Consider the following 27,002-nt stretch of genomic DNA (forward strand, 5'->3'; position numbering starts at 1 on the left):
GGACGTTGTTTCGGCAAAAGGATTTTCGAACCATCCACACCCAGGCCCCCCATGTGGCGCAAGGAAGTTACTGAACTATGTGTATTTCTGAAGCTAAAATACGTAGAAAATTGTAAAGTACGACTTAAAGGGAAGCTGAAGAGTTTGTCGAATTCAATAAGACGCTCATATACGGATGCGGGAACCTTATAAACCATGCAGGTAAAATTTTGGGGGGATTTTTGCGACCTAATCGTCGGTTAAAATTGCGCTGTAGCTCCGCCCCCTGTTGAGCGCCGCGCGCTGCTGCTGACGCTGACGATGCGAGCGGAGACCGGAAACCGCGGCGTAGTGACGTCAGCACTGGTGTTCCGTTCCTTCGCACTCTCCGCGACCGTGCCTGACCGTGCTTATTTCTGCGTGCGTGCCGTCCTAATGTGCTTCGCTCAACCCTAGATTCCTTTGTTTGCGTGTATATAGAGTGGTAGATGACGTGCGCAGCATCAATTGAACTTGTAGGCCGATCATGCCGGCGTTCTGTGCAGCCTACAGTTGCACGAGCACCAGCGGCCGCGACGATGTTCCATTAGTTCCCGCAAGACAAGAAGCTTTCAGCTAAGTGGGAGGCTGCTGTGAAGCGAAACAACTTCAACCGCTCAAGAACAACAGTGTTGTGCTCTAACCACTTCCGTGACGGCGATTACTACCAGAGCTTATCAGTAATGCGTGCTTTGGGTTGTCCTTCGTGTTAGCACGCTGAACGGAAGGTGCATGTTTATCTCCCACCCTTGACGCAGGTTTCATCGTCAAGCGCCGCGAATTTTGTATTCGCGCGTGTGTTGTACAACAGCCTGGATGCAGCTAGCATAACGCAGTGCAAGTGTAAAGTTTGCATGTGTTGGAAAGCCGGCTCACGCCAGGACGCTACGCTCCCCCTGCTCTCGCACACATAAAGAAACCGACAATCTCAAGTAGCTGACGGAATTCGCCGATTACGAGTAGCGTGCGGATGGCGCGCTGATGATCGAAGGTTCTATACTACAAGTGCTACAACGAGCCAGTAAACTTTTCTCGCGTTTAAACCGTCTGTGTAGACTGCCGACAGCTTTGGGGCAGCGCACGAATGCTGAAGATCGCATCACCGCTTACGTTCTACGAGGAGGCATGCAGGAACATAACACTAGAGTTGTTTGCCCGGAAACGTACTCACTGGAACGCTGAATGCAGTTTAACAAAAAACATACTCGCCAAAGAACATTTCCAACACAAGGATATGCTAACACTTCGCCTTCGTTCACGTGGAAAGCACTGCTTGCACCAGCATCTTTTGCAACTTGGAGAGGCCGGCTCTTGGCAATCGGCTCGTACATGTAGGGAGTAAAGTTTAAACTCCATACTAGTGATCTTGCACGTGGCATCGACAAGCGAGGTGATGGCTGTCGCGTTCACTCGTCGCCTACAAGCCGAACTCCACGCGAGCGACGGCTTTGAGCGACGATTTCCCGGTATGAGGGCAGGAACATTAGCGCCGAGACTAGCGTGATGCATGCTTTATCAATTTAGGTTAGTGTATTTTACTCTAAAAAGGAGCATAAAATATTTCTGAAGGTCTTGCACTAAGTTCTTATTCTTGCACGTGTAAAATTCAATAGTTTGCTCGTTCCATGCGACAAACAGTATTTGAGTTATGTACATCCAGTTCCGGCTTCGCACTATTGGCTAGTCGCTCATAGCACTTCCGGGTGACGAGCGACGAGTTCTAGATTTCTAGAAACGAGCGATCGAACGACAACACCGAGCGATCTGTTCAAGCGATGGCCTGTTTTGTCGCTCGAAGCCGTCGCCCGTCACCGCCGCGCGCGAAATCGCTCTCGTGGGGTTTGGACTTAACGGTGAACTCCTCAGAGAAACGCAAGGTCACGAAATTTTCCGTGACCGTCTCAGCAAAACAGCACCAAACTACCTTGCACTGTGCTTCGTGTGTAGCGGCAGCAGTCGGTCCGGACAAACACCATTGTTGACGTCACGAGGCGCCCAACCAATCACAGGCGGAAATGACGCGCGGAAGCTGCCCCGAGTCTGCTGCTGCGCTTTTCGTCGAAATAAAATTTGTTTGCGCTTCTTTCGCTCAATTTTGATGCGATATTCAAATTCAGAGGGTGGAAAACCATGACGTACTGCTCTTCAATAATTTTTTCTGGAAAAGCTTTCAGCTTCCCTTTAACAGAACTAACAGACATGATAGCTCTCGGATTGCAATTTGAATATACGAGAAAACATAATTATCGTACGTGAAAACTTCAACAAATCTTTTTTTTTAGTGTTCCTGCCATTTATAGACCGGTGACGGCGTCCTGAATATCTCGGTGTCCACGGAGCGGACACCGAGATGGCACTTCCAGATGGCGCTCGCCTCCACCGCTTGGCGGCACGCGCAAGAGGCCGCGTTTCTACCAGAAAGCCCGCCTTCGGGCATAGTGTCCTCCGCGAGCGTTTCCCGGTAAACATTACGGCTACATACGCTACAGCTGCCGTGAAACGTGAGAAGCAGTCAGTGATCTTTGAATGCTATCGCGTTCTACTCTTAAAAGCGAAGCTTAAGCGTCCTCCAATTTTTGGGGGACCGCTATATACAAATTTGAAAACACAGTCAGACTGCTATACTTAACTTGTGGAAGAGGGGGAGGTCGGGATAATTTATACCAATGACTGGTGTGCCTTATGGCATGAAATTGTTGGATTATCAAATGTTGGAACTATTGAATCTCCGTTCAGAAATAGCCTACATAAGATTGCAATCTCAGTATTTTATCTCCATCAAAATTCTAATGGAACCTCTTGCAGGCATAATTCTCGAATTTCATTGTGTAATCACTACTTGTAGATATGTCCGGGAAAATAGCATTGATCGAATGTGCAGAGAGGGATTTCAATACCAATAGAGCACTGACCTAAATTTTTCAAAGGACATGTGTAACTTCTGATAGGCTATTCCATTTTCAGACTGTTTCGAAATAAGGGCGAAAATATTACTTGTTTCCCGATAGGAGCGAGAACAGACGATCTGTCATATTTCGAAGAAATGAGGGCTACTTTTTGTTGACACGTGCCAAAAATTTTAACTGTGCAGGTTGCTTATGTGTTCTGGAAATAGTTACTAAATAGTTTGTTTCTCTGAATTGTTGCGTGTTATACACGATATTTGGCTGTTTCTTTGGCAATATTTGGCGATAAATGTTTATTGTGAGTAGGTTCATTACAACCTTTGCAGGAAGTTACTCACTGAAGCGTTCCAGGGTGTCACATTGACGCTGGAATGTTTCCAAGACTACTAAAATAGCAGCAGAAGATGCGGAGTTGAATTCTTTGAAAATAGGCACAATGTTAGGCACAATGCGTTGCGAAACTTTCACCTTCCTAGTTTAAATGCAAGTGCTGTCGATGATTATTAAATCATAGATTGTGCCCATGTGTTTGTGTGCATCACAAGAGATTCGTAGTCTGGTCCTCTGATGTCCACGGTGAGCTGAACAAGGCATCTTGTCTATACCTGGAGAAAATTAGAGGAATTGTATGGCCAATGTGTATGCAGTGTTTGTGGGTGAAATCCGCTTTTTCCAGTAGAATATGCATGCCAGTGGTCCATAGTGTTATTAGGCTGTTTTACGGATGGTGTAAAGCTTAGACGGTTGCGCGGGCATAATGCTACTGCAACTGCGATCAGATTTTTCGAACATAGGCGAACAATACGAGAAGGTAACGTACGATGGTACATGCGTGTTCACCAAATACAGCTTAAAAAAAAGGTTTTCGAAAATATCAAGCTGCTGTTATTAGTTAGGTTTGCCAATATCCCAATAGAACTTTGCGTTTCAGGTATTTTATACTTTGAAAAAATAGGCAGCATTTTAAGTACAATTTGTCATGCACTTTTTATGTTTCTAGCTTATTTACAAGCGTTGCAAATATTCCTTTAGGCTTATTTCTTTTTCTTTTTTTGTGCGTGATATATTAGGTTTGCCTGGTGTCCCCACTGAACGAAAGGAGACAGCTTCTTTATGTTTGGTGTCCTTAAGGACCAGGTAATGAGTGATGGGAAGGTAAAGTTCCAAATATATGGATAATTGGCACTTCCTCTATGAATTGCCTATGCAAGCCCTCTTGAGTGTTATGAGTGTGTCTAACGAGCGGGACAGAATTTAGTCCGCTGCCCTGGCAGAACTGTAAAAGCAGTCAAGCTCAAATTTATCGGAAATTGGCGGTACGCAAAGGCAACTCTCTGTGCAACTATCCGTGCAACTCTCTGTGCAAAGTTAAATACGGTTGGATCAGACACCGCACTTGCAAAAAAAAAGGACAACCATTCCACTCTTTATAGACGGAATGGCAGCGAAAGCTGACGACAGTCAAAGCTCCCAAGCGGAAAGCAAAGTGCTTTCGCTGCCATTTAATCTTCACAGAGTGGAAAGGATGTCATTTTTTGCGCTGCGAGTCGGGCGTCGTTGCTCGTTCGAAGTGGCCCGGGCTCGCGATTTTCGTTTTCGATCAGCCTCGCGGGAACGTTCTTCTGTTGTCGTTTCTTGCCGGCACCGTTTACATTCTCGTTGCTGTTCCCTCCGGCGATCCTCGTACGCATGTTGTTCTTCGGATGTACGAACCATACGTGTGTGCCCAATAGATAACGCAGCTGTTTTTAGCGCCGGTACCTATCCTGCTTATATACTGCGATAATCTTGACATCACGCTATTGTTCACGGCGAGCGTTCTAATCCGTTGCACATTTTGACATCTGCGCCGCCACACTGCACCCGTATGGGTTTGTTAGAAATCGCTGAGTCCGTTTTTGTTGCCGGACGCCAAAAATACTACGGAAGGTTAGTCATATACCGCTTTCACTGTAAAAAAAGTTTTATTGAAGTACTAGAGCGTGTGATATGGCCGCTATCAGCTATGGTTTCCAATGTCCCGACGTAGCTGTAGGTTACAACACGCTTATATATCGTGGAAAGGGGAAGTGAGTCATGGAAAGTGCAATGGGCGACAAAAATTCTACGTTCCTGGTCCAGTTACAAGCGTTGCAAATAATTAGTGAGCAGTCGTCCCTTCCCCCCTACTCACCCCACACCTCCACCCCATATTTTCATGCGTCGTAAGACGTTCCTAGTTGGTTCCAGCGATGTCCTCATTGAACTAAACAAGACACTTTGTTTATACTTGGCAAACACGAAGGGCGCGTTATAGACAATATGTAGATAAATTTCAAAGACAGGGAACTAACTATGGCGTCTGCGGTAAATTACGCATGCAAGCGATCTAGAGCATTATTAATGTGTTTGGCGAACGGAGGATTTATCCCTCTGCCCTGCGAGAGCTGTGAGCTCAACCATTGTCAAATGTAGCAGAAATTGAGGGAGGGGGGAAATAAAGGCACAGAGAACACCATGGTATTTGTTATGGCGAAGTAGCATGTGTGTTGACGAATTACTGGCTTAAAAAAAATTCCCCACAATAAAAGCTCGAAAATTATATGCGGGCAAGGTTTCAAACGGAAGAGTCACATACGGGCAACTTTCTAAAGTCTGAGATATAATTACAGGAAACTGAATCTTTTATGGCAACTGTTCGAAAGAAACAGCTTCGCTGGAAATTGGTTTCTAATTTTACAAAGTCGCACACATCTGATTATTTTTCGTCTTGTGAATATGGCAAGTTATTTATGTTGATCGTACTTCGTTGAGCGTTACCTCGACTATACAACTGCCTAAACTAGCCATATGCTGTACAGTTATACGCCAAGTACAATTCTCTGTTTCATTATTGAAATAGTCTGTAGCAAGTGTGCATTTTTGTGCTGCCCTGTGCGGCTGCTATTGGGCGGATAAGGGACCTCTGTCAGGCACCTACTGTGTTTTGTCCCTGCATGATGACATTTTACATGGTTGAAATAAATAAATGCGAATTCAAATAATTTTCACATAATGGTTACAGGACCACCGCTAGCAGTTTATGTTAATCAAAATAACAAAATTCGTGCAATAGTGATGACTGTAAACCGTTCTCGTACAAAGCCAAATTCATCTGATTGAGAATGTTCTAGAGAAATAGAAAAGTTATTGGTGATTAAAACGATGACAGGGTTTTGTATTAGCTTCGTAAGACCTGAAGGTAGGTAAGCAACAAAATCGCTTTTCAGGTCGGTTCTATTACGGACTTGTAACACTATATGAGCATTAAACCCTTTCTTCTACATTCTTTTGTACAAATGCCACAGTTATAGGCACTGAAGCCAGTATACCTTTACCGTGCAAAAAGTGACCATCAGTAACTTTACGTTTATTGTTGTAAAAGCCACCTTTTCTTTTGGTCTAAGTACGAGGACCAAGATATTGCATCGTGTCGTAGGGTAGCGTACATCAAGGCTGCATAAGAACTCGCGTTGTACACATGTCGAAACTTCAGTTGAGGAGTGCTTTTCTTCGTCTGCGGCGGCATAATGTCTGTAAGTGAAATCAGTGTAAATTTTCACGAAAGCTTGCGGTAAGAATATGAATAAATTACTTCCATACAGTTTCACGTGCTTCCGGCCTCATAACCGGCATAAATATCTTACGTTGTTGCAGATACGGTCTTGCTGCTACCCGCCCTCCATTCGTTCCAGACGGACGCCAACGTTAATGCACACCAAAAGGGACTTCTTAATAAATTCAAACTCAGATGACCAGAAATAAGGAGCCCAACGCCTTCGTCCACAGTCGTAACAGCTGACCGGCCACAATTGAACTCCGCCCACAACTGCCAATCTAACCTGCCCAGAGGCGCACAGGCCGCTTATATATTAGCGCTTCTAATGAGAGCGCATCGCAGTGCCCAGCGCGGCGTAGTGATACAGCATATGTTCAGACAGGAATACTGCGGAAATTCCTGCAGCGTAATCGCTTCCAAAGTAACTTCAAAAGGGTTAAAAGCAATGTGCAACAGTGGTACCGAATTAAGTACCCCAGAGACCGAAGAGGATGTGCATGCAGTCTGCATGCTTTCCGTAGACCATGCAGTCTGCCTAAACCATACGGGCAATCTGTAGGTTGGCTAAATTCATTTTTATACTGGTAGAAGGAGATCGCTCTATTCCGGTCCACAGCATTCCATTCGAATCTCACTTTGCATGTATAGTTACAACTTTATTGAGGACGGCTTCGACAAGCGTGCTCCTACGTCCGGGTTGTGACGCCTTCCGGGGTCATTTCGATTCCAAGAAAGCTTGCGGCGTTCTTCCATAGCAGCTTCTCCTGCATTCAGGAAAAAAAAAACCGGATTATGTCTTGATCGGCTATTCTGTCTGTGATTATGAATAATAAGCGAGGAGAAGTAATGTTCAATTCCAAAAGAAACACGTGCTATTTCGGAATCATCGTATATTCCTGTATTGTCGATAACAGCCACATACAGAAAACAGACAATGAAGCTGCAGAATGTACAGGAGGAATAATCGTCGACACTCACGCTTGCTTAGCGTGGAAAATTTTAGAGTGTAGGAACAATAATGGAAAGGGAAATACGAGTGAATGAAAAAACAACTTGTTGCATGTGGAAGCCGTACCCACGTCATCCGCAGTACGCGTGCGATGGCTGCGGCGACGGCTATTTCCCCGTTCAATTTCCCGGGCATTTGTGTATGTGTATAAGATTTGCGTATTTGTAATTACCGTTCCCGTACGGTAAACTAGAAGTCTTAAAAGGACCCATGTCGTAGCGTCAAGCGAAGGGCAGTGTTTAGCGTACGAAAAGTGTCGAATGCTATTACAACACTTTATATTATAACGCTGTCTTATAACACTATGTAATATAACGTAGTTACTGAACACATTCAGTTACTGTGCTTATAGTTGACACATCAGGAATAATAATTTTCGGTTGTTTGAGCAACAAAAGCATCGGACTGTTGAGAGTGCACTTTAAGTAACGTATCGAGTGATCAGGACAGGCCTCTCATTCAGCCTTTACAGCGCATGCAAGTGCAGCTGTGCGGTATATCTACAGTTGTGACTCACCCCCCCCCCCCTTTCCCCCCCAAGTGTGTGGATGGACGTTGAGAAGCTTTCTTTTACGAATGGTGAGCAGGCACCAGATAAACACAATCATTGTTGTCTGTTTCTTGCTATGTTGTGTCAGGTCTGAGTGTTCTTGTTCTTTTCTGAGTGGAATAGTGGGGCGGGGCGCCCACCACCAGACGTATAAAATACTAGTTTCAAGCATAAACAAACGTGTCCACCATACAGGAATAGCCGACGATATAGGCAACGTACAGCGCTTTGTGGAATGAAACGAGTAGTTTAGTTCTGAATGCGTGTTTTTTCAGTTTGTTGTAGGATGAAGACGTCAACTTAAAGCATACCTTGAGTGACTCTTGCAAGCCACTGGTTTCAATCAGTCTTCCGGGTCGTTCTATTTCCCCCAGTGGGTACGGGTAGTCACTGCCCAGCATCACTCGATCCTAAGAGAAAACATTCGGTAGAACTCATGTCACAATGACTGTTGACGGCAATGTGTTTAGCATTGAGTCAATATAGCGACACAATGTATTGCCACCGCTGAAACGGGTTATGCATGAGGCGTGTGGGGCAGCGAGATTCCTCTTTCGTGCTTCGCTGAGAACGCTCGGCGCCATCTAGCGCCGCTACCGCGAAGTGTGCGCGTGGCCTTCGCAACGCATAACGCGCCGGTGCGAGTGAATTCTGAGAAACGCTCCATGCAGCAAGCGGGCTCCTCTCTCGCACTTCTTTCTGGACACGTTGCGCCACCTGGTGGTGCTGCCGAGAAGTCCGCGCGTGGCCTCCGAGACAAGAATCGTGGCACACCGGTTCCTGCGAAAGCTGACAGTCGTTCCCTCGCTTGCCGCACACTCATTCGCACATACTCAGTGACCCAAGCTGCTGAGAGTTTCATTCAAGAGCGGCAGAAACCCACTGCGTTCATGGAGCAGCTCGCTAAAGTGTTGACGTGATAGACGTTCATTGAAAAGCGGCGAATACCCAGTGCATTTGTGGCGCAGCCTGCTCAAGCGACGGGTTTCTGTACTTGAGGAACCCTTGTTTCGTGGGTCGAATTCCGCTCTAGATCGGATAAACTGGAAGGACCTTTTTTGTTATAGCGCGGCACCTTCCCAGTGGCACATACCTTGTTACCAAAGTTGGTGTCAAATACGTCCATTGAAGAGCAGCACGCACCTACTGGTACATACCCAGGGACCCAAGTTGACATCAAAGAGGTTCATTGAAGACAAGCACACACCGAGTGGGACATACCCAGTGTTCTACGTCGGCATCAAAGAGTTTCACAGAACAACGGCCTACCTATCCAGGTCCGCATCAGCAGTGACCCAAGCCGGCGTGAAATATGTTTCTTGATGAGTGGCACATTCTACACATGGCCACATACTCCACCCAAGTAGGCCCGAGGTTTGGTTTCGAATTCTGTTGAAATATGTCTCTTGATGAGCGGCACATTGGGTGGAGTATATGGCACATGGTCACATACTCCACCCAAGTAGACCCGAGGTTCGATTAGTAAGACCGAGGTTTGGTTTCGAATTCTGTTCCCTCACCACAGCATTCCAACGTGTTACTCACTCGAACATGGGCTAACCAGTGGGCAAGTTAGGCGGGAGAGAGGTTACATACATACATACATACATACATACATACATACATACATACATACATACATACATACATACATACATACATACATACATATGAATGGCTCTACCTGCGATCTCCAATTAGCCCTGTCCTGCGCCAACCGAATCTGTAATGCTAGTGGTCCGCCGGTCATCCATCCTATGCATTAGATGGCCCACCCAGCTTCATCTGGTTCACTTAATGTCACTTAGAATATAGACCACCCCCATTTGCTCTCTGATCCACACCACTCTCTTCCTGCTTCTTAAAGTTACGCCTAATATTTTTCATTCCATTGCTCTTTGCGCGGTCCTTAACTTGTACTCGAGCTTCTTCGTCAACCACCAAGTTACTGCCCCATATGTTAGGACCGATAGAATGCAGTGATTGCACAACTTTCTTTTTAATGATAGTGGTAAGCTCACAGTCATGATCTAGCAATGCCTCCCGTATGCGCTCCAGCACGTTTTTATTTTTCTGTAAATTTTCTTCTCGTGATCACGGTCCCCTGTGAGTAACTGACCAAGATAAGCGTACTCCTTTACACACTCTCGAGGCTGATTGGTCATCCCGAACTCTTGTTCCCTTGTCAGGATATTGAACACTACCTTTCTCTACTGCACATTTAACTTTAACCCCACTCACACTTTCTCTGTTAAGGTCCTCAATCATTTGTTGTAATTCGTCCCCAGTGTTGCTGAACCGTACAGTGTCATATTGATGAGATCTTTGCCGTTGATTTTCGTTCATAGGCCTTCCCAGTTTAATAGCTTGAATACTTCCAAGCATGCGCTGAATAGCATTGGAGAGATTGTGTCTCCTTGCCTGACCTCTTTCTTGATAGGTAACTTTCTAGTTTTCTGATGGAGAACCAAGATAGCCGTGGAGTCTTTGTAGGTATTCCCAAGATATTCACGTATACCTACTGTACTCCTTGATTACGTAATCCTTCTATGAAGGCTGATATCTCTACTGAATCAAATGCATTTTCCTAATCTATGAAAGTCATATAGAGGGGCTGATTGTACTCTGCAGATTTCTCGATAACCTGATTGATGACATGCATGTGATTCATTGTCGAATACCCTTTCCTGAAGCCAGCCTATTCTCTTGTTTGACTGTCATGTTGCCCTTATTATATTGGAAATCATCCTGGCGAATGTTTTACACAATACGAAAAGCAAGCTAATGCGTTTTAAATTCACCAGTTCCCATTAGTATAATGTTGGCATCCTTCCAATTCTCTGGTACACTAGAACCCGTGAGTCATTTTGTGAAAGGGCCGAAAGCTTTTCAAGCATGATATCTGCTCCATTTTTGATTAAATCAAGTGTTATTGCATCTTATCCTGCCACTTTCCATCGTTTCATGTCTTGCAAGGTCCTTCTAACTTTTTCGCTAGTTGTAGCAGGAGCCTCTGTAGCCTCTTCATTACTACTTCGAATGGAGGTATAATGGCTGCTATGGGTACAGGAAAGGTAATTTAAGAAGTCTTTCGCTGTTTTTCTATATCTTCGAGATCGCTCAAGATATTATCCTGCTTTTCTTTCAGCGCATGCATCTTGGTTTGTCCTATGCCTAGTTTCCTTCTCACTGATTTTATGCTGCGTCCATTTTTTACTGCTTCCTCTGTCTTTCTAACGTTATAATTTCGGATATCTCTTATTTTCGCGTTGTTGGTAAGTTTTGACAATTCCACGATTTTTATCTGATCTCTTGAGTTGGACACTTTCATACTTTGTCGTTTCTTTATTAGATCCTTTGTTACATTGGAGAGCCTACAAACTGGTTGTCGTGGTGCCTCACCTCCCACTTCAACGGCTGCTTCTGAAACCAGCCCAGTTACGGTTTCATTCGTTATCTCTATGTCATCCTCATCTCTCTGTTCTATGGCTGCACATTTGTTTGCAAGTTATCTTTCAGTGCATACATCTTGGTTTGTCCTAGGCCAAGTTTCCTTCTCACTGATTATATGCTGCCATCATTTTTTACGGCTTCCTTTTTCTTTCTCACGTCATAATTTCGAATATCCCTAATTTTCTCTTTGTTGATCAGTTTTGACAGTTGCGCGAATGCTATCTGACGTCGAGTTGGACACTTTCATTCTTTGTCGTTTTTTATTAAGACCTTTGCTACTCAAGAATATTTGCCTTCATGCCTTACCTCCCATTTCAATTGCTGCTTCTGAAACCAGCCTAGTTGCAGTTTCGTTCATTACCTCTATGTCATCTTCATTTCTCTGTTCTAGGGCTGTATATTTGTTTGGAATTACCACCTCAACGCGTCTGCTTTTACATTTATTGCGTCCAGGTTAGCCTGCTTCTTCCTTACAAATTTTACACTTTATCTCTTCAAATTGAAGTGAATCCTAGACCTCCCTAATCTGTGATCACTGCACTTTAACCTACCTAACACTTTTACATCCTGCAGTATGCTGGGATGGGCGCAGAGTACGAAGTCTATTTCATTTCTTGTTTCTCCGATAGGGTTTTTCCAGGTCCATTTCCTGTTAATACGTTTCCTGAAGGAGGTACTAACTGTGCGGAGCTTATTCCTTTCCGCGAATGATGAATTAATGGAAATGAAAATGGATGAAAAAAATAAAAACAACTGGCTAATAATCCCACGTCTTGACATTACGCATGTTATGCTGTTATGAAGTGAGCTTCCGTGACGACGTTTCCCCATCTACTTTCTGGGGTACCTGTTTTTTTTTTTACTGCTGGAACTAACTCTGGGAGTGTTAGCCAGCGCCACCACTCACAAACCTTGGCGACAGATGTGGCAGAACGTGTTTTGTGCTGCAGGCCTAACGAGTACATGATCTTTTTGCGTTGAAGGAACTGGTAAATAAATCCACACATGCTACCTGAAGGCATCAATGTTGCCGGATTCGACAACGTCTAGCTACAAGTTAACTACAGAGCAAGGCTTGTTCTGTAGTTAACAGCAGCAACTACAACAGAGACTTGAACGTGTTGGGTGAGCCTTTGTGCTACCTTCATCCGCCTCAGTTGTGCCCGTATTTACAACCCTTTGTTATGCGTACCTTCTCGCAACGCGACAGCAACAAGCACTGCCGCCGGATAGCCAACTGCTGACAGTGACCGGCGGCCAATTGCCGAAAATTACTGCCAGACTAGCACCATCTGCAGCAACAACGCAGCATTAACACCACCGCTGACAAAAATATCGCGGCATGTTGAACTTCGATAAGCATGCAAGTCAGCGCCACGTCATCCCCACACAAGCGCGTCCGGCATACTCGAACAACTTCACTTTCCGTAACAGACGAGTCACATGTGGAGGAGGAGGAGGAGGAACTTTATAATTGCAGAAACTGTTGCGCGGTTTATTGTTGATTTACTGTTGGGTGGTTCCCTCTGACAGGGCTCCACTGGCGATCGCGGCTCGCCGGGCCTGGTCGAGGGTCGTGGATAATAGGCGGGCACGGCGAGCTTCCTTTCTGCGCCAGAAATCGAACAGCGGGCGAGCGATCATTCGCGAACTTGCTGCACTTTTGTCGATTTGACGCGAATACACTTAATTCTGCGCTTTAGGTAATCAGAAAAGCACTAGCTCCCAGGTTATCTGATCAGCGCCGGATTAAGGGGGGGGGGGTGGCTGAGGGGGCTGCAGCCCAGGGTCTCACCTCGGACAGTAGGAGAAGGGGGCCCACTTATTCTAACCTGCTTAGCATATGGAACCATGGGCAACGGAACTGCGAGCGACATGTATGAAGCGAGAAAACCAAAACGAGCAGACGGGGCCCCCCGCCTAATGTAACAGCATGCGTTTAGCCTGCTCATTTGGGGAGAGCTTGTCGAGCTGCAAAAACAGGAATCCCCCACCAGCACGGCGGGGCCCTCTTTCTTACGAAGCGAGGTGCATTTGCTGGAAGATTACTTCGTTTCTCGCTCTCGGCGTCGACGGGGCGAAAGAAAAATCGAGAACCTCCTAGAACAGACGATTGCGCCTAGCCAATAGGAAGACGAGACCGGAACGGGCGAAGGAGTGAGTTTGTACGGAGTAGGAGGGAGTTTGTACAAGGAACTCTATGTGTACGTGAACGCCTGCTTTGGCGCTAGTAACAGACAGATGCGGCGCGCGTCTATAAAAGGAAGTTGATAGTGGGCTGTGATTCAGCCCCGAGCCGCCGGTTAAGCTTGCATAAGCCCGCCCACTGAGGCGCTCCCGGGGCACGCACCACTCTCGGACAGCCACGGGCCAGGCAATGTGCGCCAGTCATCGGGACGACTACCATTGGACACCTGCGGTCGCGTTGGACTGACGAAGTGCCCGGTGAACAATTAGCATCCATTCATGCGAAAATGCTCAGTCGGAAACATCAAAGTGGTGCGTCTAAACGAAAGGCGAAGTTAGAAAGAGAGGAGCGTGAAAAGTAGCTACCAAAGATGACAAAGTACCTACTGAATGCAGCTTCCGCGGAGCAGTATGATCGCTCTACCCAGAGTCCGTGTCAAACTCGCAATAGTAACGACTGTGCTTCTGTGGATGACTTGCCAACTCCATCACCACGGTTTCCTGGCAAGAAGCAAGGTTTGACTCATCTTGCTTGTCTGGATCCTGTGAAAACGGTGCCAACCTCGGTCGTCCATATTTCTGAGCAACCGATGCTAACCGAGCCCTGTCCTGATTCTGCGTCAGCAACGCCTATGCTACTCGGCCGGCCCCCTGCCACAGAGCTCCAGGTGTCCGATCCGCCACGCCCGATTTCTACTACTGCTGATCAACAGGTGCCAAACCTCCCCGATGAGCCTCCTTCTACTGACGAGCGCCAGGAAACAACACTCGAAGAACCGACTCACTTGTTTCCTGTTTAGGTTCAAATAATCATGTTCCCACCCACGAAGTGTGCCTCGAGAGGACGAATGAGACGGCTTCTCGTTGCGGCAACAGAGAAGTACAGACACCCCTGCAGCAAGAGGTACGTTGCGAGATTTTACGAAGTAACCCTGCTAAGTGGTCGGACGTTATTACTGACAGCTTTCGGAGTGTATGCCTTGAGAAAGGGCCATTGTATTTTCAAAATCGGACAGAAAATTTTCCGTCTTCCGACAGGCAATACAAAACTCAGAAACGCTATATGTCACATCATCTTTTCGTGCGAAAGGCTGCAAATGGGGAGGCGTACGAGCGACACTGGTTAATGTACTCGGAGTCCAAAGGTTCCGTTTACTGTTTCATGTGCAAACTTTTTCCATTTCAAGCGACCCCAGTGCTTTCACTACGCACGGTTTTTCTTATTGGAAAAGAGCAGAAGAAAAGGTTTGCGCACATGAAAATAGCGTCGAGCACCGGATCTACGTGACAGCATGGATCGCCCGCTCTAACTCGAGCAACACAATTGACAAGGAGCTGGTTAAGCATCTTGTCACTGAGACCGCTTACTGGACAGAGGTGCTGAAGCGTGTAGTCGTTGTAGTTAAACTTCTAGCTGAGCGCAACCTAGCGTTTAGGGGCAGTGAGGAGACGTTGGTTAACCGAGAAATGGCAATTATATGGGAGTGCTTCAGGCCATTGCGAAGTTTGATCCTTTTCTAGAGGAGCACATCAAACGCTACGAGAACAAAGGAAAACGTCACCCATCATATCTGCCAAAAACCATTTGTGATGAATTTATTGAGCATATGGCAAAGACTGTCAAGGAACGTCTCGTTGACGAAGTGAAACGAGCAAAATGCTTCTCCTTAATTGTTGATTCGACTTCAGACCTTACTCACGTTGATCAGCTGTCAGTTGTTTTACGATACTATGTAAATGCGGAAGTGTACGAACGCTTTCTTGGATTTGTTCCACTGGAATCGCATACCGGCTTGTATCTTTTCGTTACCGTGAATTCCCTCTTGACGACCAATGGTATCTCAATTGATGATTGTAGGGGCCAAGCGTATGAGAATGCGAGTAATATGTCAGGAAAATACAAAGGACTGCAAGCTCTAATCAAACACCTGAACGAATTGGCAGTCTACGTCCCGTGTGCTGGTCATTCACTGAACTTAGTTGGCGCGTGTAGCGTTGACAGTTGCCTTGAGGCAATCAAAGTTTTCACAGTAATTCAGAGACTGTATGTGTTCTTTGCTGCCTCACCTAAGCTATGTAGGTATCTTTTGGACAGCATGGTCGGAACTGGCCAGCAGCTTGTTTTGAAAAGTCTCTCTGAGACCAGGTGGTCAAGACACGCTGAATCATGTAAGGCCATTCTGAAAAATTTCAATGCAGTCTTGTGTTGCCTTGAAGCTATATGAAAGAACGAGGAAGAAAACGGTGACACTAGGTACGAAGCGCACTCTCTCTTCAAGAAAATGACAAAACTAGAGACTGCATTCATGGCGATTTTCTAGAGTGAAATGTTGGAGCGCTTTGACAAAACGAGCGTAGCACTTCAGAAACCAGGCCTAGACATTTCAACTGCTGTAGACCTGCTGAGCTCACTAGAAGGCTTTGTTAATTTTTTGCGACCTCTCTTTGATACCTTCGAAGAGAGAGCACGCACGCTAAGTACCAATCCATGTTATCAGGATGAGGGCAAACGCATCGTTTTGAGTAAGTACCCTGACCGAAAAAGTGATAGTGTGCTACAAGGTAGAAAAAAGTATGTCGTAGAGGCCTACAATGTCGTACTTGACACTCGAGGCTCTGCTTTGCGAGTGCGAAAGGCTGCCTACACTGAACTCTGCGAAAGATTCGGATTCTTAAAATTGCTGACAGAAGTTGGGAGCGAGGCCTCTCCGGCACAGCAGGCTGAGAAGTTGGTGAAAACCTGCAAAAATGATTTGGAGCCAGCATTTTCCGCTGAAATTGTTCAGTTTGCGAACTTTCTGCACAACGCTGTGCAAGGACACGAGTCCCCTGGGCATAATGAAGTTGCTGCACGAAAGAAAGCTTATTGATGTGTTTCCGAACCTTTCTATTGCTTTGGGAATGTGCATAAGCATACCCGTGGCAGACTGTGAGACCGAACGATCGTTTTTCAAGTCGTCGCTGATAAAAAATCGCCTTCGTTCGAGCCTCCTTGACGACAAGGTGAACTCGCTTGCTATCATGCCAATTGAAAGTAACCTCATGCGGGATCTAGCCTTCGAAGAGACTATATCTGATTTCGCCAAAGCGAAGGCGCGAAAGATGCCATTTTAAAAAACGACTGTTTGTGCTATACGTGAATAGTTCCAATACGTTCGTTGTGTCGCCTCCCAGCCTCCACGTCGCCAGTGAAACGCTGAGCAGTTTAATTCAAGATATGCAAATCTTCGTTGTTCGTCTCTTGTTTGTTCTTGTGATATTTAGCGTGCTTATAAAGAACTGCATTTTTGTTGTTTTTGGTAGTGCCACACTTATTTGTTGTAATCCTTGCTTGTCTTACCTTCAACGACAATATTTTCAAGTAATGTTTCGTAATTAGAGTTGGTAATTTTCCTCTGTAGTCTAGTGTATTTTTATGGTGTTTGTATTGCATTAAGTATTGTATATATGTATTACATATTTATAGAGTAACGTGTGTAACGATTACTGCAGTCTGATGCTTGAATTTTAATAAAGAATATTTTGGATAAAACCCTGCGTCTCCTCACGGGATTAAACTTGGCGATGAAAACAAAGCCTAGCTTCAGAAGGATCGACATCAGAGCTGTGTTGTCTTTTCTACGTTCTTGTTCGTCTTGAGTGTACTAAATGTTTCCTTAAAGCCTAGCTTTTGCTGAAAACAGAATGCAGATTAATCAAAAAGTGAACATATGTGTTGGTGCTTACAACAGCACGCGTTTCAAGCAAGTTTTTTTGTTTTCCTTATACTAACAATAAGAATAATCCCGTTGATCGCACTTCGTTCTTTTTAATTTGGTGGAATGAAAATGCAGCATGGCATATTTCCAGTAGTGTAGCAGGTGACAGGGGGGGGGTGGCAGTATAGGGAAAGGGGGCCTGCATGCACAGTAGCACAGGGCCCCCATTGTTCTTAATCCGGCCCTGGTGCTGACGACAAGAATTACGTGGTTGGAGTAGTTAGCAAACGCATATTTTGCGTGCGCCAACACGGCCTCACACGCCTATTCCCGAACGAAGTTGTCGCACATAGAGTTAACGACTGCAAGTGAGCGACCATAAGAAGCTTGCAGTTCTAGCGCTATATAAAGAATAGAATATACAGGGTAAAAGAAAACATTAGGCTGCTACATTCGTCGTCTTCAGCCGGTAAACGGGCCCGCCATTAAGAATGCAGCGCAGACAGTATGGATACAGGAAAAGTATAATTACACTTCCTCTGCAGATTTGGCCAAATTCTTGTGTCGTCTACCCACTCACTGATCACGGTGCTGGCCGAAATAGCGGCTGCCTGAGCCATGCCCGCGGCCGTCATGCTTATTGTAAACAAGCGAGAAGACGCCGATCAGAAGGTGCTCGATGGCGGGTGCAGTCACGTGAGCAAATATGACGGCACCCATGAGTAGGTGCTGCAAAAGGTCTATACATTAGCAGGATAACTTCATAAATTGTTTTGCAAACGTTCCTGTAGTTAAAGCAGTTACTGCAAATACGTACAGTCTATGACAAGGTATCGTTATGTTGACGGATATAAATGCACCAAATATACAAAGACTAAGCTAGAACTGCAGAACTCTCGGCAGAACCCATATTTAGTTCTGCAGAAGTGCAGAACTAAATATATGGGCTATGAAAGGGCACATTACTATACCAGGAACAGAATATCCTACTGCCTGTACTGCCTATATGCTCGTCTTTGATTACGCAGCTCACGTCGGTGACGATACTTAGACTACTGCTCAACAGAACAGTTATAACTTGTTTGCAATAACAGAAAATGTCTTGAAAAGCATAAGAAAAGTTTAAAATTCTTAAAAATGGTTCCTAAAATTGTTTAAAACGTAACGTGACTTTGCTAAGAAAGCAGATGCATACTTCTGCGCATACGTTTGTTCCTTTCGTCATTTGTCGTGTGTATTCCGCCCGAAGACACATCAGGCATCCGTTCATATCAGATGTAACAGAACTAAAAAAATGTGTATAAATAGAAAATGACAACATATTCATAATTACCTCTCCGAGTGTATCCAGCAGGAGCCTTAGGGCGCCGTGGCCGTGCACTAGCGAATCGGCATAGATCTCGCCCAGGTAACTTTTCGGAGGAGCTTTGTTGTCCACAGCACAAAGGTCAGGTCGCACCTTGGGTTAAAGGGGCAAGAAGATTCGTATAAATGCTGTTGAAGTGGCAGCAAAAGCAGCTGTTGGTGACAGGTATACTGCGCAGAAAGTGGAGATTATTGTAGTAGGAAACGAATGATCGCGGCGCTTTGTTTGCTACACTCAGCCCGTGAAGGGGCACTACACGAGGCGGTAGCAACATGTTGAAGTTGTTGATGGGTATCTTCCCGGTTCAGTTGCAACTGCGCACCGATGGAGGGCGAATATAAATAAACAGGGTGCTATTTTCTCGGGAAGAACCATTTACGCGACCATTGTGGTATCCTCCGGGGCGGCACAGGTTGTTCTACTGGTCACCACGAGGTCGCGGCTTCCACATATTCCCAGTCGTCGCGGCAACATTCTGATACAGGCGCAGTGCAAATACGCTGCTTTATTTTGATTTGAAGATTATTTTATTTTGAAGATGGCGGTGAATACTCGTAGGAAGAGCCCCACACATTTGGCTATTTTGTTGCGCAGTTTATACGCTAGAAAATAACTTAAGTTTATCAGAGGTAGACCGCAGTGGCTACTCTCCTTGTGGTGATGGGATAAGGTATACAAAGGAAATAAATTAGAGGAGCGCATCAAACGGTGATACAGTTCCTAAATTCTTGTAGCTACCTTCTTGTACTGCCCATTAGTAATGATGCCTTGATTTGAGTTGTTTCTTCTAGACAGTGTTCATGAATAAGCGCTGAGGACGACGAGGAAAAGAACACATACGACAGTATACGGAAACTGAACTTCCGACTAGCGCTTACTTCAAACTATCGGCTATATTATGTACTGCGCATCGGGCACATCAGCTAGACACCGTCATACAAAATATTGCAGAATTCAATCAGTTCGATCCTTAGTGTATTGGGCATGTAAATGGATTCATAAGTAGTGGGCCTTGATTTAGAGGGGCGCACGCAAAGTGGATGCGGGAGACATGGCAAGAATTAACGAGCGCTGAGTTGTATACGCAGGACTACCACAAGCAGACGAGCGGCTGGTTTCTGCTTCAAGTACACGCCCTTCCGTTGCCCGCCTACGTCAGCTGATGCACGCGAGCACGTATTCGCCATCGTGGTTCCAGTTTTTGGCAAAGGTTTCGCTGCCTGCGCGTAGGCAGACTGTGCTATCTGAGAAGCGCACGAACCGTTTGCCACCTGGTGTAGGTATCCTGCGTTTACAGTACGCGCTGCAGGTTACTCCCGAGCCGCGAAACCTACAAGGGCCACTGTAGGCTGAGAGCTATATTCGTCTATGAAAGATAAGCGAACAAGAGCGGTGGGATGTGGTGTATGTGGGACTATGCCTTTTCAATATTTAGATCGCTGCAATGCGCAACAGCTCTTTCTATCGCGGTGATGAGCCATGCCTCACATCTTGTCGAACAGCGATGTGTAGTGAAATTCCTGGCAAAAGAGAACGTCACTGCCGCAATAATTCCTCGAAGACTACAGGCACACTGTGACGAGCAAACGTCATACATGAATGTAGGCATGGTTTCGGCTGTTTGCGAAGACAGACGGCATAGACCCTCGCTGCCATTGACAGCAACCAAAATCCCTGCATATACCGCAAAAATTAGAGTGCCACCAAAGCAATGGCAGTGACGCCAGAACGTACAAATACAATGTTATGTTAAATTGAATCAACCGTATTACTATATACGCATTTCATTTTCATAAAAAAGTCAACCACCACCAAACCTTGAGCAACCCTTATAGTAACTTAAACGGACTTGGTCCTTTAAAAAGGAGCAGAGACAGAACAATCAACACATGTGCGGTCGAAGACTGAGATGCTTAGAGGTGGCCGCCGGCAAACTACATAGCGCCAACTGGATAACACCACTTTTTAAGGTGGCCAATACCTATTCGCTTGAGACATGACGTACCACGTTGCAAAAGCTAGTAAACAAGCGTTTCCCTTGGCCATGCATTAAAGGAAGTGACAACTGGCCAGAATTTGCCGTGGGACGTTGACGGAAATGAAATTACCATGATTTATAGTGATAGAATCAAGCACGCTGTTCGGGATATAAGTAGGAAATATAATTTTAAATTGGCAAATAAATCAGAAAAACCAGCAAGTGGCGAGACCGGGCGGCGAAATCTCGCAATACTTCTAAATGTAGTCAAGAGATTACTGTACGGAAGTCGACTGTCATTAAGTACAGTGTAATTATTGCTTAAAATTGCAGTTAGTATATCATTAGACATTTGCGCTTAATTGTATGCGTAATACGTAGTGCGTTTATACGTGTGCGTATTACGTATGCGTATTATGTATGCGTATTACCTAGTGCGATAAATGGGTGCGTTTTTTGCCTTCGTGTCGGCGCCTTTGTCACGCTGTACCGACGCCGAGCTCTTCGCCGACCGTCGGCAGATTGTTGGCGTCGGTAAAGTGTGACAGATGCGCCGTCACGAAGGAAAAAAAAAATGCTGTCGCCGACAATCTGCAGGCCAGAAAGAGGTTCAGGTCGGCCTAGTGTGAGTGAGCATTTATCAGTCGGCACTCTTCAGGCGCGCTGCTTGTTGGGGGGATGGTGGTCTATCGTGCAAGTCGGATCGATTCGTCGCTTCCGCTGCCGCTTTCGTCCATCGAAGCATGACATTCGCGTGCTACTTCGTAAGGATCTAAATGCTGAGCACGCATGCGAGCTATAATACTCTGTTCCAATTCGCTCAGGTTCTCGAGAGACGACATCGGAAATCAGAAGCACACGCTTGGCTACAGCCACACGAAGCGCGTATCACGTGTAAAAGCATCGTGTCGTTTTCGATGCGCTAGGTTTTGTTTTGACTGGTGAAATACCAAAGCAGTTGGACAAGAAACCGCAAAGAACCGCAGGAACATCGACTTGGTAAACAAGATAATACTTTTTCACACCTACGGCCGCACTTGTCGTCTGCCTCCCACTGGCGCCGGCCTATTATCGCTGTCGCGCTCACCTATCACAGTTTTCAGCATGCTTCCAGCGAACAACTTTATCCTCACTGCAGATCGAAAAATACTGATAAAAATGTTCCATGGCGTTTTCCGCGTTACTAGTTCGTTATTAGACGCTCTGGCCGGTAAGCTTTCCATCGCACTAAAAAAGTGGGTACAATGAAAATTGCTTGTCAGTCCCTTTAGCGTGGGAACCGCACGTCACGCTTGGAAGTACGAAGAGTGATTGGCGTATGACAGCTTCCGCACTGCTGGTCCGATCACAAATCGAATCTTAACTCCACCACACAAGTCATTCGCAGTACTGTGAAAGCTCCAGCACTCCTTAGCCAATAGGGAGACCGAATGCCCCTCGAGATGTGTTCATCCATACCGCATCGTCTGCTTACTGCCACATTAATTCGCGGTACATGACGTGCTTAGGCAGACTTCTTAACACGTAACATATTGTTGTAACTTCTCATATACCAATCAATCTAATGCTCTAATCGCACCAATAATGAAACAGTTACGCCAGGAACTATATCTTGCTGCGCAAGGATTTCACTTTGTATGCGCCTCGTACCTTTGGCAGTGCTGTAAATTACTTGTAAGATGGAGTATAGGTAATTTTTGTTCCGAGTTCGGTGCTGTTATGATGCAGCGGAAAGTTTACTATTGCCGTCATGGGCTTGGGGAAGCTACTTAGGCTCGCAAAACGCACTGCGGACGTAGAGAGAGAGAGAGAGAGAGAGAAAATTGGGAAGGCAGGTTAACCAGAGGCGATTTTCCAGTTTGCTAGTCTGCACTGGGGGTTGGAAAGAGGGCAAGGAGAGCGAAAAAAAAAGAGAAAGGAACAGGTAACAGGAAAGGCGTTCCGTATACAGGCGTTCACCTAGACCGGTCGATCTCAAGTAGCGCAGTAGCACTTGCAGGGCCTTCTCATGCGATGTTAAGTCTCGTAGATGGTCTAAAATTCTTTCTTCCGACAGAGGCTGGTGGTCCAACTGGTTGAGCACGACGGAAATCGATTGTCTCTGCACACAGTACTGCGGGCGCTCGCATAGAACATGACAAATTGATTCCTCGTCGCCGCAATCGCGACAGGCTGCGGTTTCGGCCATCTCTATGCGGAACGTGTAGGCGTTTGTAAACTCGACAGCCAAGCATAGCCTACACAGAGGGGTCGCATCTCTTCGGGGAAGTCTTGGTGAAAGTCGAAGGCTTAAGGGTGGATCCAGTGCGCATAAATGGGCGTGCATGAAATGTGGTTCATTCAGCAATATCTGCAAGTAGGCGTAGCATCCTTACAGCATCTGGCTTATGTAGCGGGATTGATAGGCGGCGGTCTTTTACATGAGGCAAACGAGTAGCTTGACCGGCACGTTCATTGCAGATAATACAGCATCGATTTGGCAGCCACTGAAAAATGATTTCATGTCCTTTCTCAGTCAGGTGGTGTATGGCCTCTAATTTCGAACAGCAACTGGTAATGCGGATCGCGCCGTAAGACTGACAGTATACATTGCAGTGCTGTCTTAGAGTCGCAGAAAATGGATCATTTGTATGTTGGTTCGTCATCATTTGTCATATTGGGTCGGTGCGACTTGAAGTGCTGCGAGTTCTGCTGCCGTCGACGTTGTCAAGTGAGGCGTTCGCAGCTTGATAGTGGTGAGTTTTGAGGGAATGACAACAGCTGCGGTTTACCTGTTCGGCAGGATGGTGCTGCCAGTGTATACCGGTACTTCTCATTTAATAAGAGTACGGTAAGCTATTAAAGAGCCGGCGGTGACATTTCTGTTTTTTTTTGGACGCCAGCTATGGATAGGTTGATCTTTGGCTGAATAAGAGACTGAGAAGGAGGCGAAGGTCTATCACCAGGTATGAAGGAAGATGGTATAAGCTCACGGTGAGCGGATACCGTTCGGCAGAACTAGGCACGTGGTCTCTCCGCATGTAGAGTGGCTAGACGGTGGCAAGTAGTCCCGACAAGGTGCCTTACGTGCACCCTTAGTGCTTCAACTGCGATGTGGGTCTTGATGACGTGGTCTCTAGCGATTGCAATAGTTGCTGCCGTTGACGCACTTTGAGGAAGACGTAGACAAAAAGTTCGCAGTTCCTCCGGAAAGGCGAAGGACTGATTGCGATAGCAAATTAATAGATAGCTGTGCGATGTAAGGATAGTAGTTTTATCGGCCGCATAAACTTGTAAACATTCGCTTACTAACTAAATGAACAATGACAGAATATGTAAGCGTGACTCAACGCGGACGTAGAAACAAACAGACACACGGAGACAGCACTGCCTTTGTGTGTCTGCTTCTTTCTACGTCCTTGTCCAGTTGGGCTTACACATTCTATCATGGGTTCAAACCAACTAGCCCGTCAACGTGTTTTGACTAAGTTAACCAGCACGGTTATACGTCTGCAAATTTACGTAGGCACCGGACTGAACTTGTAAATAAAACTCGACAAATGCGAAACATTAAGGAAAGAACGTGGATATAGGTGACGCAGGGTAGGAGTTTCGTGAGTCACTTTTAATTTACTCACGTCAAAGCCGTGCTGTATTCTCCCCACAGTGTAAGGAAAAGAGCCAGCGCCATGGGCGAAGCACAGCTTGAGCCTCGGGAACCTCTCTAGGAGTCCGCCGAAGATCACTTCACAGATTGCAGCTGTAGTCTCCGCGGGCATACCTGGAAGGAGAGACAGATCCATAACTTTACTCGTTTGAAAATCACAAATGCGTCAGTGACAGGTATATGAAGCAAACAAGGGAAGAACAGTTAGCAAATTGTTGCAGTAGAACTGATCTCACCATGACTGTCGACACTAATGAAAGTTGTATTCGAGTAATGCAGATATACGCCCTATTTACGAAGTCCAGTTTAATCAACAGCTGTAGTTGTCATTCTGAGACATCTGTTGATTAGGCTATATGCAACATAATCCGGTATCCGCCCATGTGGCCGTGGAACTCGATTTCCGAGGTCGCCCAGGAGCATGGAGGCATGCCGACGACTGTTTGACGCCGTCGCACTGACGACGATGGAATGAACAATAAGGAATTATGTCGATGGAACGGCAAATGTGGTATGACGACGACGCCATTACGAGAATGAGATGAAGCTTTTTGAATGATGATTGCATAACGACGAACGCGTGATGACTACGACATGACGGCAATGGAATGACGACAGGTGTGTGACGAAGATGGCGTGACGACGATGGCATGAAGACGAAGGTAGACAACCGATGCATGATAGCTACTGTCTGACCACCACGCAATGGCAACGATGACATGACAACGCCGACATAATCACGATAGAACGACGACAGTACAATTACTGTAGAATGATGCAAAAGGATCGACGTCGGTGGAACGACGAAGACATGAGGAAAATGCGATGGTGATACTGAAGTGATGACGATGGTAAACGACAGCGTGGCGAGAACGGCTTGACAACAATGGTATGATGACGGCTGTGTCTCGATCATGGCGTGAGGATGACGAAGTTCGAATGAAGACTATGAAACAACCGCGACGGCATCTCGAGGACGGTATGACAAAAATTGCGTGACGATGGCACAATGACGACGATGGAATAACAACGGTATGAGGGCAATTGGATGATGACGAGTGTGTATTGACAATGACGTAAACCCATGAATGTACCACGATGTCTGTACGACAAAAATGACATGATGATGATGGCCTGACGACTACGGTTTAACGAAAGAAATTGACAAAGCTGGAATGACGACGATGCAATGACCATGACGGCTTCACGACCATAAGCACATACATAATAGCCCAAACTTATACCACTCGGCACTATGTCGGCGTAAAAAGCGCCACGACAACATGATGAGAGTAACATTACAAAGCTGAAATGACGACGATAGAACTATCGTGGCATCATCGCAACCACGAGCACATGCCTAGTGGTCCAAGCTTGTAGATAATTTGTGCGACTGGCTGGGCTTAAGAGGCTAGATAAATAGACAGGCTCAAAACGCCTGAAGTAGGCAAAGAATGCTAATCGCATTAAAAGAAACGCACGCGCGCTGGAGTTTCGGTCAGTGTGCGTCTACTTCGCGTTGCAAACAATTATTGCTAATCAACTGGTTAAGCTAGCTTTACGTATATGAGTAAGTATACCAAAAGCACACTAGAAGGGGCACCAGAGCAGTCGACGGTTAAGCATGCGTTAAGCCCCTGGATCTACTAAACGCAGCGAAAGGCTTTGATCTCGCGGCGCACGTAGCTATGCGATTGGACAATAAGTTTAGCGCGCTTCCTGGCGTGGTTCGGCTGGCGCGTCGTCCGCCGCACTACCCACGGGCCGATCGACGACCGCGAAGCTGTGCGACTCCGCCACCGGTTACATAGGCATCGGCTGCAGCTTCTATTCCAAGCAAAATAATTTCCGCTGAATAAAGTGATGCGCGAATTGTGCATTTTATTTAAAACGATCTGCACTGTGAAATATTAAACACCAACCAGAGCTCCGACACTTGTCGAGATCAGCTGCAGTGCACGGCTACCGACGGCAGACTACCGACTCGGAAGGGCTTGCATCGCAGACGACGGCGCAGCTAATGTCAGCGTATTTTCCCGTTTGTGTACAATTATTGCGAGCAGCGACAACAACGGTAACAAGGTATTGTGGCTTGTGAGCGTTGGTGAACCATTCCGAAGCGCCGTTAGCTTAGCTTTGAAGCGAACAGCAAGAGGTCTAGCGATGATATTGAGGCCGCCGAGCAATTAGTGGCGGTGAGACTGCCGGCGGTGCCAGAATGACCACTTCTCGGTGCTGATGGGCCTCGTCACTGTAGGGCTGCCTCATAAATGGGTACCTGTCCCATTCTCTTTATGGCAGGGAAATCTCGTCGTTCGCGAGCAGAACCGTGGAACGACGACCCACGAACGGCAAGCGGCGAGTGCGGCAAACGTGGACGGACCTTAACACGGTTCCTTCAAATGAATTTTGAAGCTCCAAGTTGTGCCACTGCTGTCGGGTCCTTCTATCAGTCTTGATATTCTACACATTCGAAGAAATACGTCAATACTTCGTCTTGCGCATTGGCGTAACAAGGGATGCATAAATTCACAGGTCTGCTAGACGTTATGAGGGGCAGACTATTCAGTTACAAATAAGTAAGCTGTGCAAATGTGCGTCATAGCTTGAGGCT

The 27,002-nt window shown here is 46.2% G+C and overlaps 1 protein-coding gene across 3 annotated transcripts in view; it reads right to left on the reverse strand.

The window, feature by feature from the left end:
• Window positions 1-7,132: 7,132 nt before the first annotated feature.
• The window catches only part of LOC135901437 (2-amino-3-carboxymuconate-6-semialdehyde decarboxylase-like), a 94,825-nt gene continuing 74,955 nt past the window's right edge, over window positions 7,133-27,002 (reverse strand). For all 3 annotated transcript variants that reach the window (XM_065431244.1, XM_065431241.1, XM_065431242.1), the window contains 4 exons: window positions 24,360-24,502; window positions 18,732-18,857; window positions 8,372-8,470; window positions 7,133-7,265 (listed from right to left, as the gene is read on the reverse strand). In XM_065431244.1, the coding sequence (XP_065287316.1) occupies window positions 7,188-7,265; window positions 8,372-8,470; window positions 18,732-18,857; window positions 24,360-24,502 (446 nt within the window). In that variant the 3' untranslated portion in view covers window positions 7,133-7,187. The remainder of the gene's footprint in view (window positions 7,266-8,371; window positions 8,471-18,731; window positions 18,858-24,359; window positions 24,503-27,002) is intronic.

The sequence above is a fragment of the Dermacentor albipictus genome, chromosome 1 (assembly GCF_038994185.2).
Source record: "Dermacentor albipictus isolate Rhodes 1998 colony chromosome 1, USDA_Dalb.pri_finalv2, whole genome shotgun sequence".
In the NCBI taxonomy this organism is placed as follows: Eukaryota; Metazoa; Arthropoda; class Arachnida; order Ixodida; family Ixodidae; genus Dermacentor; species Dermacentor albipictus.